The sequence below is a fragment of the Cyprinodon variegatus genome, unplaced genomic scaffold (assembly GCF_000732505.1).
Source record: "Cyprinodon variegatus isolate N-32 unplaced genomic scaffold, C_variegatus-1.0 Scaffold880, whole genome shotgun sequence".
Lineage (NCBI taxonomy): Eukaryota > Metazoa > Chordata > Actinopteri > Cyprinodontiformes > Cyprinodontidae > Cyprinodon > Cyprinodon variegatus.
Genome location: NW_015151333.1, coordinates 77,327 through 93,773, shown reverse-complemented (window position 1 = coordinate 93,773; position 16,447 = coordinate 77,327). Strand labels below are relative to the sequence as shown.

The following is a 16,447-nucleotide window of genomic DNA, read 5'->3' as shown; positions in this document are numbered from 1 at the left end:
GTTGAATTGATTTTGAGGATTTCCAGCTATCATTATGAGAAGAAGATTGCAAATTACCTCATATAAACAAGAAGCAAATCCTTGAGTCGGAAAAGTAAATGCTCTAATAAAGAAAATAGATTAAATCAAGAAGTTTATCCATTTAAAGAGCAAATTGCAGGTTGAATCTTTGACAAAAAACTAATAGTTGTCTAATGGATAATAATTTGAAAGTTTGTTCAGGATTTGAAGTGTTTTGGTTGCAATAACCAAGTAAATTTACCAATAAAAGGGAAATTTCTTCGCAGTGTCTCTACAAAACTTTTTTACATTTTTTTTAAAATAGCGTCATTTGATGTCACGTGGGGGGGAGTCAAACAGTCTGCGCTGATTCAGTTGTGGAAAGCAGGTAGTTATCAGGTAGAACTGGTGTGTAATGAGTTTGGTAGAAGTTTGAGATATATTTATTGATCATTTATTGATCATAAACTTGGAATGATGCTGAAATGAATTAAACTTATTCCTTCAGAGGGACTAAGATGCACCAGTGTTCCAGTCTCAATGCAATGGGAGCAGACGGCTCAGTACATATGACATCCTGTCATTGGGATCAATATGAACGCTGGAGAAACTTTTAATAAAGGGAAGAAAACTGGAACCGTTCTCTCTTACGACGCTCAGAATGCAGCGGACGTTTCCCCACAAGCAGCTGCTGCTTCTCACTGTTTACCACCTGAGATTTAGCACTGTGATTGGTTTTTAAGTTCTGAAAACAAATGACTGCTCAAAATCGCTAAGACTGACACCTGAGGTTCAGAAAAATAGCAGGAAACTGCTGGACTAACTAACCTATTGCAGTGAAATTCCCTCTGAGGAGGAGCTGCGACACAACTATGAATAAGTAACGTTACTTTTACAATACAGCAATGATTTTATTCCTCCACATGGTCTCTCTCTGCTCTATTGGGCAACAGCCTCATAATAATAGAGCTGTGTTTAAAGTGTCTTTGTTACCTGAATTAGCATTAGCATTGTTTAATGACGGAAAGCTAAGCAGACTTAATCACATTATGTCACTCCCAGTAACCTCGTTTTTGATACGGAGTCAAATTTTCTCACCAAAACAACCGAAAATCCTATATAGTTCATATATAAGCAGATTTGAATTCAAAACCCAATTTCTCACATATTTTATATACTGATAAAAGTGACTCTAACCTCCAATCTGCTCTAAAAAAAAAAAAAAAAGTGACATTTAAAGATTTTATTTCTATTAATTTGGTGAATTTCAGTCAAACTCAAAGCTGCATTTATTCCTATAACTTTTATAGTTTTTTTCAGTTTTTTCCTTCCACTCATTTTTCCATCACCATGCTTGAATTCCCCACTGTGTGATCTTTATTGGTCTAATGTTTTCTAAGAAACAGAATATTGGGTTTCATAAATTATAATAATCTAAATCAAATACATAAAAATATGGATGTGCATTAAATCTATATAATATATAAGCTTCAGTTTTGGGAGCGAACAGATAAAACAACCTTGCTTATGGCTGGTAGTCTCGCTAATTGAGATATATCTTTGTCTGGCGACACAGAAGAAGAAGTAAAAGTCTTGAATCTGATGCTGATGCTTTTTTAACACAGATCTATGTTAGGAAACCACATGATCTGAGAGAACCAAACCACATTAGTTTGAAACAAACAAGTAGAACCATATACACAAGCTTGGAGAAGAAATAGTTCTTAACTCTGCAACACTTTCCATTTAAACCTTAAATATCCACGTGATCTAGAATTACAGATTCGTTTCAAACAATAGACATCCTGTTCAGGTTGAACCAGAGAACTTTTAATAAAAACAAAAGCCACGATTAGGTGATGCATTTATAAACTCACCTGCATCAGGGTCTGATAGTGGAAGAACGAGGCCGCACATCAGCATGAGGAAGAAAAAATGGATAACATGGTTAATATGAGTATTCTTCAAACTGACTGCATTGGATCAAATATGTGTAAATATATGACACAGAGCTTTTCAAAAAGTGGAATTAATTTATTTTTTCTACTTTTCTGATGCAGAAATACAATAAAACGGAAAACCCTTTTTGTATTTTTGTGTTTTTTAAGATCAGAGGTAGCTGAAAGGCCATCAGGGAACAATGCTGTTTGTCAGGTCTGGCAGGATGCCTTCACTGGGCACCTAAAGCAATGAGAAGGAAGGGCCAAAACAACACGCATGTAGTTGGCACAGCTTCCTCTAACAGACGGATGATTCTTATTTGAGCATCTGTGCATGAATGTGGAGGGAGTGTAGGAAACGCTTGTCTTTTTCCCCCTCACCTGAGAGATCTTCGTGACAGAAATGTTTGCTTTTTAGGGAGTTCCTTCTTTTAACTGTAATCTTTCATTCTGAACTAACCTTTAACGGTTCAATAAAATTAAAAAAACACAAAAGAATGCATAACAAACATACTTTAAAGTTTCTCTAGAAAGGCTAAACAAAGGCTTTGATGCCAGTTGAAGATAAACCAATTTTCATTGGACAAAGAAAGACTGAAATGTGTCGCTTCAGTCGCACTAAATAGAGATGTAACTGCAGGACGCGGGCTGAAAAAACATTGATGTTTTCTCACTCTTTGCTGGATGAGAGCGTGTTTGTGTTCCATCTCTCTCTTCTCCATGGCGGAGTCGATCACCAACTGATCCAACTGAAAAATAAAGGAGAGGGTGTCTGAAAGAGAGTACGACAGTTTTTTTTTTTTTTATTGGTCACTTAACCTACTGAACATGGGTACGAGTGAAGTAAAGAAATATGTTTTTAATTATATCAATGTTCTTTATTCTAATTTATGGGTGAAGAAAAGGATGGTTAATGTTTTTTTTTTTTTTTTTTTCGGTTCAAACACATAAAAAAGTGTGGCATAGCCTTCAGAGGCTTCCATTTAGACCCAAAATAAGTAAATACTTTACTGTCTTCATCAGGGGGTCCGCGACCCCTAGGGGGTCCACGGAGGTACTGCATGGGGGTTGCGAAAGGTTTAGTTGATTAGACTTTTTTTTTTATATTCCCTCCTGCAATTTTTCCACTAATTGAAATGTCTTTAAATCCACATTAACATGAATTCAACACACTAAAGTAAACAGATAAATGGAGGAAGAAGATGTCTTTCAGTCATCAATTCACACATTTACCGACACACAGGAGCTCTTTCAAGCTGGGCACGGTTTCATTCACAACACCTGTCCCATCAACCAGGAATCAGAAATACTTTAATAATCCCAGGGAGAAATTACTTTCGTTACATGACTTCATCTGTAATACAGTGACTGTAGGACCATCCATGGACATTTTCAGCTGTATTCAGGTCCCAGATGAAAAAGGAGAGAAGTGTTCCCACAGCATGATGCTGCTCCCCACATGCTTCACCATGAAGATGGCTCATGGGTGGTTTTTATTTTTTAATATATTAAAACCTTTTTTTTTTTTTTTTCCGCAACTTTACAATTCTGCACTATCTGTTGGACCAACTCCCCTACCTAAAAATACCATTTACTGATTCAAAACAATGCAGAACAAAGATAAGGCTTATATAAAGCTTCTCTAGAAGGCTAAACAAAGACCTTGATTCCAGTGAAAGATAATGCCTTCTTAGATCTATTTTGTTTCTTCTACTGAATTCATATGATAGCATCAAGATTAGCCAGATTAACAAATGTTTTAAAAAAAATCAGTTAGCAACTAACATTGCATTTAATTAGTGAACAGATGTGGGTAGAGTACCTAAATAATGTCCCCTAGTAAGAGTAACAATTCTACATCAGGATTTTCCTCCAGAAAAATCAGCAAAAAAGTTCTCAGTTACTTAATAACTCATCATAACTTTGCATATTTAAAATTAAGCAAGAAAGGCAGACAGTAAAGTGCAAATTATTCTATTTGAAATACTATAATAAGATAATTAAAGTAAATAAACTGAAAAATTGAAGCAGAAGAAACAATTTTCCAGACAGATTTTTTTTAAAAGTTATACTTGTTTTAGAAATAAACCAGTCCCTTCAGTGTTTCTATTTACTCCTAACTGTATATTAACTTGATCCCCAAATGACATGGCTGGATCAAATAAGCTTGTTTATAAAAAAAGGCACTAATTTTCACATAAACATTCCTCAGAGTGGATTAAACATTCAAACAGTTTATTAAATTCAGAGCGAACATATTTTATTATAGATATTACTCTAAAAAAGTAAAAAATGTGCAGTAAAACTGCTCCTAAAAGTAAATCTTGATTAAAAAGGTACTCCAGTAAATGTAACTAGTTACTTTCCTCATCTCAGAGTGAAGCTGCTGATAAAGCAATCAATTTAACACAGATAAATATGTTGCAAACTGATATTTGTTCAAAGATCCCTGCATCTGTTTTATATACTTTAGATATTTGAAGAAGAGAGAAAAGGAGCGGATAAGCCGACACTTCGGTCGTACTATATAAAGTTGTTATGATGATGTGAGCAAGAAAACGGTTTTGTCTTTTCCCTCTGATCTATGAACAGGCTCCATCCAGCAGCACAGACTGCTCCTGTCGACGGTGGTTGTTACATGATAGGCTGTGATTGACAGCTCTGCGTACCTGTGCAGCCAGCTTTTTCATGTAGGGGTCAATTTCATCCAAGATGTTGAAGCCTTGTTGGAACAAAGTGTGCTGCGCTCGCATGAAGGAAAGCATCTGCAGGAGGAACGGCGACATAAAAAGAAATGTCAGAAAACGTTTAAAATCATAGAGAGGACATATCCTGGATGTCTGTGATCTGAGTTACTAACTGCATCGAGGATTTCAAATTTCTTCTTAGCCTGGAGGACATTAATCTGCCGGAAAACATAAAGAAAAAACAAATTCAGACATCATTTGAGATGAACAAAAGTGATCTGATATGGTTTGTTGTTCCATATACACCTTGTTTAGCAGCAGTGGAGTGTGAGTGCCACCTACTGGACAACACTAGAAACATGAGTTACCTGCAGCACATAGTCCAGGGCCAGGTGCCTGAAGGCCTTGCGGCTCAGGATGAGCGCCTGTGTGGCCTCCTCTGCTTCGTGCACCTTGTTCCTAGGCGCCTGAGCGTTCTTCACCTGAGCCAGCTCCATGTCCTCACGCACGCGGTCAAACTGCTTCTTGGTGTCCTTGAACTTACGTATATCTCTGGAGCAGAAGGAGCAAAAAAAATATCTTACTGTCCTGAACCTTCCATCATATAGTTTAAATGACAGGAGGATGCTGCTCTTAAGGGGTCATAACTCTGCATTGAAAAGAAAATTGTTATCTATTTTAATATTTGTTTTACAAATTATTAAGTTTTAACCACAAGCATGACGTATCCCGTCAGTTTTTATGTGTTATGGGCTTTACATGGTGTGACAAATAAAAAAAAGACACGTGGCTTTTAAAACTGACTGAAAAAATAAACAAATCTTAGAAATCTAGTGCACATTTGTACTCATCTTTTGTTTACTTGGATGCCCCTAAATAAAATGGGCAACCTCTTACATACAAAGTCCATTAACGGTAAAAATGGGTCTTTCTGTGTTTAAACTATGGAGCTTGAAAACCTCAAGTAGGACTGTTCAATCCATCATTTTAAAATAGAAACAACTGCAAAAATACTAAAACAGTATTGTCTATCGATTAGCTAAATCGATAGACAAGAGTATAGGAAAGAATAAGTCTTAGTTAAGAGGCCCATGGTGACTCTGGAGGAGCAGAAGAGCTCTGCAACTCAGGTGGAAGCATCTAGCAGGACAACCAGCTATAATACTCTGCATAAATCCGACCGCTATGGTATAAGACGCCAAGTGAGTGGAAGAAGATGCTCCTACCAGATAGGCGACGAAAAAAAGGAATTTTCATGCTACATTTGCCCAAAAACAAACAATAAACACCACCGCAGGTGTTAAACATGGTGGTGGAAGTATCATGCTGTGGGGTCAGAGTTAAATACTTTCATTGCTGACGTAGCTGCAGCCAGCGCTACAATCTCAACTGCTAAGATCAAAATATTCTGATGTTACAAAGGGCAGACAATCTGAGGAAATACTTCATACTCACTTCATACAATCTGAGAAAGGTGTAGCTTTTAATTGCAAAGAATAACATAAGAGTAAAAGAAGCATTTTATTGCACTTTTTTTTAGCAAAGCATTAAAAACATAAAATAAATTTTAAAGGTACATAAATAACATCCAAGGTAAAATAGTATAAATTAAGAGACTGGTAGAAGTAAGCTGTTTATTAATACCATTTGTAATTTAGGTTTATTAAGGGGCATAAAAACTGCAAAAAAGGTGTTATAAAAATGTTTAAAAAAAAATTTCAGGCAATTAATCTACAGAAGGTTCTATGGCAAATAAAAAATAGCTTTTTTCCAAGAAGGGACTAAAAGAGGTCATAAGAAGGGTCACGGGTGAAGTTTAAACATTTAAAACTATCGGGACGAGCGTGACTTTGCTGTGAGATACTAATTTAGAAAAGAAGGAACTGAATACAAACTAATGTCCAATATTTCTTATTTTGTTTTGCAAAAGCAATTTTAAAAAAGCACTTTTTTCTCTTCCTTTGCATAATGACACATTATACATAATCATACACGTCTTTGTGTTGCTCTGTTTAAAGAGCGAGGCAGCAATATTTGAGAACATTTACGACAAAGGGTGATTGTGAAAGTTAATACTCACTCCTTAATGAAGGTATGAAGCTGCTGTTTGATGGACCGCTGAGCCTGGTCAAACAAAATCTGTAGGCAGACAGGAGCAAAGACAAGGGGTCACTTTAGAGCAGCAGCATCCTCTTTCATTTACAGGGAAATGCTTAGTTTTACTCTGGAAGTCTGTAGTAGCTACAAAACACCACAAGAGGGCATTAGATATCCTTAGAGAGTGAAAAAGGCCACAGGCTGAGGGAGGAGAGGCAGGACACATGGGAACACACCCACTCAGCTGCTGTATCAACAGATTCTCAGCCTCACATTCCCTTCCTGTTAACCTTAGGACTTCCACTTCATTCTCTCTCAGTTTTTCCAGCAACTCATCTCTCCATCTGGGAAAAAAAATGATTTTCCTACAATTACTATTCCTTTTATATGTAATAAAGTGCACAGCTGCTGATAGGCAAACAATATGGGTGGAATAGGAAGGTATTTTCACTGAACAAAGGAAATGTGATTGCATTTTAATCACACAGCAATCGATTCTTGCTGGGATTAAATCCTATACATAAAAATGAAACATTATTTATCCTCCACGTACAGATTGCGGATTACAGGCTTAGTCCGTAGTGAGCCTCCATCCACATAATGACCATGCAGGTTGTTATAAAATGGGGTCAAGGCTCATATTTAGGTTTCTGAAGGTCGGAGGTCATGCACTTTAAATAGGGTCAGCTTTTAGTGAGAATTTATAGAAAACATTCCCCTCTGAAACATCCTTCTATTAATCCACGATTACTTCCTACAGATTGATAGCTGCATATCTTTCTTTAGATAGGAAGCAAATGTGGCAACATATCAAAGGGAGGATCCAAATTTGACGACGTTTAAAACTCAATCTCCTGTGGTCACTATCCAGCAATGAAGCACTTGAAAATGTAACTAAAAATGAACAATTCACCTTGGAGGAAAAAGTAAAAACATCATCTGTTGGGTCTTGTGTTAGGATTTATGAATGGTTTAAAAGAAACAGACCAGCAGAGCAAAGCTGCCAACCCACAGATTTATTGTCTCCCTGTCCTTCAGTGTCTCTCTGCTGGGACTCCATTAATAAAGATGAGGTTTCACTCCCAAGTGTTGGAGGACTGGGGCACCTTTACGGAACAGGAATATGAGGAAGTTAAAAATGCAGAACAGACCAACAAGGGCATGAAGGAAGATGAACACCTCATCTCAGAAATCTGGATTTTCTTAAAAGTAGTTTGGAAGACTGCAACCAAGCAGCGCGGCGCACGCCTGAATATGGAGGGAATGTTGGTCATTATTGTTTCAAGAGTTTTGTCAAAGTAAATGTGAGAAAAAAGATTCTCCAGATGAAAAGAAAACTATAAAAACTTCTTAATAAAAAAAAGGTTTTGATAATACTTTTTTCTGTTCTCTTTATTTTTTTCAAATATTTTATTTTTCCCTTGCTTTAGTTTTTCATATTTTTGAATTTACATTTTTTTTTAATCTTTTTTTTTTGTTTGCTTTTTAGATTGACTTTTATGAATTGCCTTCTTATAAAATAAAAACAAAACAAAAAAAACCCAGCAAAGAATAAGTTTTATGTCTGGGTTGCATTTTCTTCCAATTAAAATTTACAAAAAATGTTTTTGTTTTTAACTTACCATTTACATAATGGGTTCTTCACTTGAAACAAAAATAAAACAATATTCAGTCCATATCAGAACAGCAGTATAACAAAAAGATGCAGATATTTTTATATCTAAGGGAAACATTCCAGGAAATTGTAACTTTTATCTTTTATGCTTTTTTGGTACTACATACACTCTTTTGATATTGTCCGTTGTATTTTTATCGTTAATCGTAACCTCTTTGTACTCTATATAAGCTATTAGAGTCAGAATTTCCCTGATGGAGTAATCCCAAGAGATAAATAAAGTTGAGTCTAAGTCTAAGTCTAGAGGATGTCATTAGCGTTATGTAGCTGATTGAACAGGTCTGGGTTAAACAGACATAAAAACCAGGGAAGAAGAAATGAATAAGGATGGCAGAGAAACAGAGAAATCGCTAAGAAATTAGAAGGAATCAACATTTAGAATTGAACCAAATGTGCATGTGATTTATTGCTCTAAATCCCTGCTGGAAGGTACTTCTCAGTAAAAATGGTTCCTTGACTGATTTAACTGGCAAACAACAGAGAATCTTTGTGTGGACAATGCTTTATTCCCTTGTGTGCCATGAAAAACCAGGATTTAAGTGGAAATTCCACCCAAAACTCCAACCACAGAAGGAAATAACACATTCCAAACAAAGTGATATAACTAAACTGGAATGTCATTGAGATTTAGGAGGGGTTGAAAATGAGAAAGTGTGTCATGTGAAGTCAAAGAACTATGTTGAAGTTTTAAAGAAAAGCCAGAGGCTTGTTTTTAGTGGTTTCTGGTTGGACAAGATCACAAGAGCCTTCGCTGGAGCAACGCTAACGTGGGACAAAGTGGAGTAGGAATGTACTAAAACAGCTTTTCTGCAGGACTGCAGCGTTTCTTTATTCAACTTGATCTCACAAACTGTTGCTCAATGCAATGAATTGTTCAACAGTTGTTAAATGTTCTTTCATTTATTTCATACTTTTTCTCCACAAAGGATTGTGATGTTGCTTGATTTTTAGATGTTTTATTTTTTTCATTTAGGCTGGAATCTTTTAACAAAAATAGCAAACTAAGGATTCATGCTTTACAAATCCACTTATTCAGGATCTTAAAGGAACTTTAAACTGCTTTGGGATTTCAATTGTTGGAGTTCGGTGTTATATCTGAGCACTGGGTGCTGCAAAGGGAGTTTAAACCTACTGTAAGGTGCGGCGCATTTGAAAACAAAGTGGTTCATCATCAGGTTTCACTTGTGTTGCAACATTTGTTTGTAGGCATGGATAACTCTCTTCCTAGTATTTATAACTTTGTGGAAAGATTTACTTTCAGCACACATGATGTGGAAACCAAAATGTAAGAAATTGAAGCCATCATCTCCTCTGGCTGGCATTAAACTAATGGAAGAAATGGAACAGGTAAATCAGCAGCTAATCTCATTTTTTTTTTTACATACAATCCAATTAGAAATAACGTCCAATAATCTCTTAAACGCGACGCTTCCACCAGTGAGTTCAGCTTAATGTGTTTAAATTCAACTTCTATACACTATGAAACATAAAAATGTAAATATTTTTTTCACAAATATCTATGGTTTTAGAGGACCTAGACACAGCTGACCCAGTAAAACAATCTCTACAACATGAAACACATCATATCTGGAATCAGATTAGGCTAGAGGAATTCAGCGCTCCAATAATATACAACATGACCTTTCTGAGAAATTAATATCCGAGCGTACTGGAGCTTATATAATTTCAAGTTACTGGTCACTGCGTACCAAGCTATGTAAAGAAATAACAAGGGGTGCTGCAACATGAACATCTTTGTTTATAATGATTGAGAATATTAATAGTACCTTTAAGGCAGATAATCAATATTTTTGGAGTTAATTTTGTATCATCGTTGTTGCAAACAACATGTTTTGTAAATAGAAATTAAAATAAATTTCATTCCAGAAAAAAATCTTTAAAAAAAAAGGTATTGTGAGTAACTTTGCGTTTTTTTTCAGATTCTATTTCTTCCTTCTTTCATGTTTTAATGAAAACCAAAATTCCACAGAGTTCATGTTTTAAAACATCTTTTTTCTTCTTTAAATTTCTCATTTTTAGATTGGCTTTTACGAATTGCAATCTTTTCACATTTCAGTTTACAGATTAAATTCTCTTTAAGCTCCTGCAGAGGATGCAACTGAGAAATCTGCTCAAGACGCACTTAACTCTTTCGTGTGATGTCATTTTATTATTGGCAGTAGTTAAATTACTATTTATCGCTATTATAAGTCCAGTTCTGTTTGTTTGACTCCTTTAACCTCTTTATAAATTCATTTTGCACTTTCAAATCTGCTGCCTGATATTGATTTACAGAATAATGCCAACATGCTATTAAAGAAATGTCTTTTTTCTTGCTTTGGTTATGCAAATAGGTCTCGAACACTGCAAAACCAAACACACACGCACACAAAAAACGCAAGCAATAGAAGCATAAGCAATGATAACCTACAGCTGTGCAGCATAATTTATAAATCAATAACATCCAAATTTGAGTAGTTCTTTCTAAAACTAGACAAAGCTCCTTGTACTGATTTCGTCTTTACACGCCTAAAAGTAAAAATGATGCAACATGTTTTGGTTCTTGTTGATCCAAACATGGACAGGGTTTTAAAACGTCATGACATCAAGGTCTGACTGATCTCGGCAGATTCAGGTTACACTTCGTTATAAAGAAGAACTTCTCTGGAGTCAAGTTGTTAGTCATCCAACACAAATGTAACGAAATGTATAATAAACAGCATTTTGATTTGGGTGTGATGTTTGTGTGTTGAGCCCCGAAGCAGAGAAAGATTTCTGAAAGATGTTAGGAAGATTCGGGCATGTGGAAGTTCCTCTCCTCCGCCTATTGCCCGTGGCAACAGCTGTGTGGGGTCCCTGTGAGTGTGTGCGTGTAAAAGTGTCTCACCGTTTGATAGTTGACGATCTCCTGGAGGCTTTCTCCGCACTTTTCAAGACATTCCTGCAGTATTACACACACACACACACACACACACACACACACACACACACACACACACACACACACGAGTTTAGTTATAAGCCATTTTCTGTGCACTGCACTGTTTTCACAATAGATTTTAATACTGCTTTTGTACAAGTTTATCTTAAGCGCCGGTTCATCTCTAACGGGAGTTATTACTTCCATGAAATGCAGCCTGAATGTTTTACTAAAATAAAACAAGAAGCTTATTTCATGTAAACATTTTCTGTCTGTATGCAGTCGCCTCCTTCATCACCACAACAGCTGCACATATCCATGTCCGAACAAAAACTGTTTATACAGCTATTTTTAATGTTGGGAATCCCTGGAATGCATTTCCACAGATAGATGGCTGCTTATATTTGAGTGAAGTAGATTCCCCAATATTGACTTATGTGCTCACCGATATCATCTCCTCCTTCTTGCACTGGTGGGACAGATCTCTGATGCCATTCACAAAGAGCTTATTGGCGCCGACGTAGGCCCTGCCGGCCTCGATCATCCCACTGCACAGCTTCACCAGCTAATATCACGAAAGAAAAAAACAAAGCAAGCATCAGTACTGCTCCAATAAGCTGTGAGAGTAAGAACAGCCGCACTGATGAGGTAAATCAGACAAAAAAACGAGAGAATCATTGGTACCATGAAAGGATGCTCATATGAAAGGAGAAAACTTGCTGGTGAGCTTTAAAAGGCTGATGAAATGGCAATGATGGTGTTTGAATAAAGGCAAATATCTAATAAGTCGAGAAGATGAATCAATCAGAGAATAAAAACCACGACATTACATTAACATTGACTCACACCTATAAAAAACAGTAATGAAAATGTAGCAAATACATTTTGCTTATAGTTTTTCAATCGTGTAGTTTGTGTCATGTTCATGTAGGATATAAAAGTGGCCAGTTTAGGGGAGGCTTTAACTTAACTAAAGCATTTTTCTAATGGTCAAAGGAAGCCCGGGTGGCATGAAGGTAGATTTTCATTGTTACTGTATCATCAGAAATGCTTTCATAGCTGTTTTCATGGTTCCGTTTAAAGGCAAGTTTATTTCTACATCACATTTCAGTTGCAAGACAATTCAAAATGCTGCATATGAGGAAAAAAAATTTATTAATTTAACTTCAGAGGGTCGGATCCATCAATGAATGAGTTGTGTGACCCGGGGCGCCATTTTTACTGCAGTCTGAGCTGCCCTTTAACACCAATGTGAACTACGGTACGCTAAAAGTGGTGGTTTGGCAACGAAGTAGATACGGACCTAACCTGATCAGACATATTTTTTGGTTCTCTGATGTAGAGGATTAAATGTGGTCTTGAATTTTTAAGGAACTTCTCTATCTGCTGGTCCAGATGTGGTCTGCTAGCAGCTATTGACGTTCTACAATCAAAAGTTTGTGTGACAAACCTCACAAAAAGTTCATAAACGTAAATGAGAAGGTAACTAAAAAAACAATTTCTTCTCTTTTTCTTAGATTTAATGAGAGAAAATCTAAAAGGTTCTGTGCAAATTTGAATATTAACTGAAATGTTTCTCTTTTCATTCTTCTGGAAAACAAACCAAACTCAGCCAGACGTTGGAAACTCATCTCAACTGAGTCTACACTTTGACTAGTGGGAGATGGTCTACTGAAACTTACAGAAGACTCTAGTATATTGTAGCCTTTTCTCAAATAGCTGTCCTGTATTTAGCGCCATCTGTGTTGTTTACATTCAGCCTGGTTACTGGTGATGAAACAAAACTGTAAAAGTTTTACTTTTTAGAGGCTCTGTGAATCTATCATAACACTAAAATAAATCTACATTAAGAGATGGATTTTTTGAGCTGAGTTCAGTGTGGGTAGAACTACAACCTGTGGTTCCAATAGAACCAATCCTGCAAAGCAAGACGCAAAAAGACAGCTTTGAACTATGTTTTTGTGCTGGTCCTTAATCAATCAATTACCTGCCCCTTCACAAAGCACCTCCCTTGGCTGCGCTTTGCCTGGCCTATAAACTACATTATTTCTGCTCAAAGTTGAGACAAAGTGGCTTTTTCAGCACCTAATCTCCACAGTGACAGCAACTGCCCTTTTTTTTTGGCTTATGTCTATCGCCCCATTTACACTACCATTGAAACGGATCCGTGCCGAGTTCGGACTGAGCTTGAATCAGTTAACCGTGCCAAGGTTGGTTCCTTAGGATACACATCATGCTAGCACGGTTCCTCGCCTCCTAGTGACAATCTATGGTACTACTGCTCTCAAGGATTAAAGCAGGGAATCAACAAAATCAAAAAACCTGTGCCCACAACATTCAGGAAGTTATGTTTGGTTATGATTGTGATATTTCATTATTTGCGGAAAGTCAGGTGAAGAAGGCAGCTTTTGGTGAATTTACTTGACAGAGTCGGCGCAGGAAACAAAGACGTTAATCACACTGCTAAGCAGAATCATCACTGGAAATTGTGTGGCATGGTAGGGAAGCTTGTATTTTTTTGAATGTCTGAAATTTCATGATTACGTGCATGAGCAATTCGCGATTTCCAGTGAGGATTTTGCTTAGCAGTGTGATGAACCTCAATATCTGTCCTTGTTTACTGCGTCTGTAAGCCTTGATTAGACTATCGTTTGTCGTATCCACTTCCCAAAAGCTGTCTCTGTCAACTAAATTCACCAAAGGCTCCTTTTTCGCCTGACTCTCCCCAAACAATGAAATTTCACAATTATAACCAAACTTCCTGAATGTTAGGTCGCCGCCATGTTGACTGGCTTGATTCCCTCTAGAGAGCAGTAGTACCGTAGATTGCCACTAAGAGGCGAGGAACCATGCTAGGGTGATATGTAAACGGTCGTAAGGAACCAAGCTAGGCACGGTTAACTGATCCAAGCTGGGTCCAAACTCTGTACGGATCGGTTTCAGAGGGGTAGTGTAAATGGGGCTTTTGTTATCTGAGAACAGAGCCTACTCTGAACCACGCCAAGCCCTACTGTTGAACTAGTACTAGATTTAGCGCGGTGCGGTTGTGTCTGACGCGGTCAGGTTTGGTTGTGTACCATTTATACTCGACAGTTATCTCAGTTACAATGCTCGGACCGCTCTCGGCACGGTTTCACAAGGCTAGTGTAAATGGGGCTTATGTCTTAAAATGTGTTTTTTCAGCTGTGCGATGTTTCCTAGTTTGTTCAACCTTTCTAAAAAAGAGCCAGATCAAAAGTGGCATGATATACGGCAACCACACATGGAGAAGGTAGCGTTGCAGTGAAAGCAAGTTTCTTCCTTGTGGCTCAGAGGAATAGCACAAGAAGAAAACAATATAGTCGACTTTGGAAGGCTTATAAAAACATAATATCGGATCTATAATGTCTTACAGCTCTGTTTGGTTCCAGGTTCTTTGAGCAGCAAGTGGAAAAAACCCATCAGCTTCGTTTTCAACATTTTGTCAGCTTGGAGTTGCTGCGTAAAAGCAACGCTTCATGAAACCTGGGTTTATAAACTTCAAACAAAATCTAATTTCTTGCTTTCAGTATGGTGCTTCCTATTGCCAATTTTCCTGCCTATCTACAGTAAATAATATTAAATGAATAAAAAGCTCACCTTCTATAAGGGTTAAAAAAATAAGGTTTAATAAGGTTCAAAGAACTATATGTAATTTTAAAATTTTAGAGTGATGAAGCCGTGAAATTCTGCTAATGCAAGAGCCATGAAGTAACTAGTACAATATAATAATAAAAAAGCAGCTATAGGACAGAGAGTGCAAATTGGACACTGGTAAAACTAATAGAAAGTTGCAAAGACATTATAGATATTATTCAACTTCAAAGCAAAAGTCTAAATCCCAGAAATGGCTTAATTACATGAGAGAAAAAAGGTGGTAGGGCTCTCCTTTTAACACCACATGAGGAGGCAGCTACAATACTAAACCTCCCCACTTTAGACTGAATATGATAAGCTACATAGTGGAACGCTGTCATTAGCAGAATACTCACGCAGCTGTGCATCAGACCAGCATCAGAACATGTGTGTGCGCACAAGTGTGCTGGTGCATGGAGGGTGTGCAGAAAACAACCCTTTAATTATCTCATTTGGTGCAAAAGTTCCCAAGGTTGTCGCTATATGAGTGCGGCTTTGTGGGAGGCTGGCATTGCCATCTGTAATGTTTACAGACAGACTATATGAATGAATGCTGCTAAAATGAGTTGCTTGATTCAGCGCCATGCAAAGGGTGTACACTCATTAATAAGAAAAAAAAAATATATATATATATATATATATATATAATTTGCATTTAAAATCCCATGTCCACGGCTGATTCTTTTCATAAGGCAATAGAAAACAGGAGGGACCGTGAAACACGAGCTGAACCTCCGAGGCAGGCGGTGGCATGCAGTGTATGTAAACACACTGACAGATATGTAAATCTGATCTAATTGTGTGGTGCACTGAGCCTCCAGGGCTCGGTCTAAATCATTAGATATACAAATAATGTGTTGGGATGACCACAACAGTCGGAGCGATGCAGAATCTCTGCTGAGGAATTGGCTGATGAATCTGGCTTCAGCTTGTTGAAAAAGAACTTGCAGCAGTTGCTGCGCTTTTGTTTTGATTTTGACTTATATTCTGCAGCAGTAATTCGAAAGTTGTGACGTTTAATTCTCATAGAAGAAAAAAAAAACCTCTTATTATGAACCTTGTAATGTCATCCACTAAAATCCATCAGCAGCATTAGAATGAACATTTTTAAAGCAAGCTAAGTGAGTTTTCTGCATAGAGTAAATCATTGTGATGGAAACCTCTCAGATCTCTCCATTCTGACCTTTTTTTCAGCGGGGTTCAAATGGGGTTCAAAGTTCAACGGTTGGTTCCCTGCTTGAATAATCAGTCCATGTGTTTTCATTTTCTTTATGTAAGAAATTCATCATGTTACAAACTTAAAGTCCATTTTATCCTAAATCAATGTTGGTAAACCGACTAAGCGGCTTCAAGCAAACAGTCTCTATCTGCTTTCCACATGATGTTCGTCCATCCATCCATCCATCCATCCATCCATCCATCCATCCATCCATCCATCCATCCATCCATCCATCCATCCATCCATCCATCCATC

General features: G+C 37.1%; 1 protein-coding gene across 2 annotated transcripts in view; it reads right to left on the bottom strand.

The window, feature by feature from the left end:
• The window catches only part of LOC107099517 (arf-GAP with coiled-coil, ANK repeat and PH domain-containing protein 3-like), a 73,956-nt gene that overhangs the window by 24,117 nt on the left and 33,392 nt on the right, over nt 1–16,447 (bottom strand). For both annotated transcript variants that reach the window (XM_015397677.1, XM_015397678.1), the window contains exons 3-10: nt 11,765–11,884; nt 11,287–11,340; nt 6,708–6,766; nt 4,996–5,179; nt 4,801–4,845; nt 4,610–4,705; nt 2,615–2,689; nt 1,878–1,889 (exon numbers count right to left, since the gene is read on the bottom strand). In XM_015397677.1, the coding sequence (XP_015253163.1) occupies nt 1,878–1,889; nt 2,615–2,689; nt 4,610–4,705; nt 4,801–4,845; nt 4,996–5,179; nt 6,708–6,766; nt 11,287–11,340; nt 11,765–11,884 (645 nt within the window). The remainder of the gene's footprint in view (nt 1–1,877; nt 1,890–2,614; nt 2,690–4,609; nt 4,706–4,800; nt 4,846–4,995; nt 5,180–6,707; nt 6,767–11,286; nt 11,341–11,764; nt 11,885–16,447) is intronic.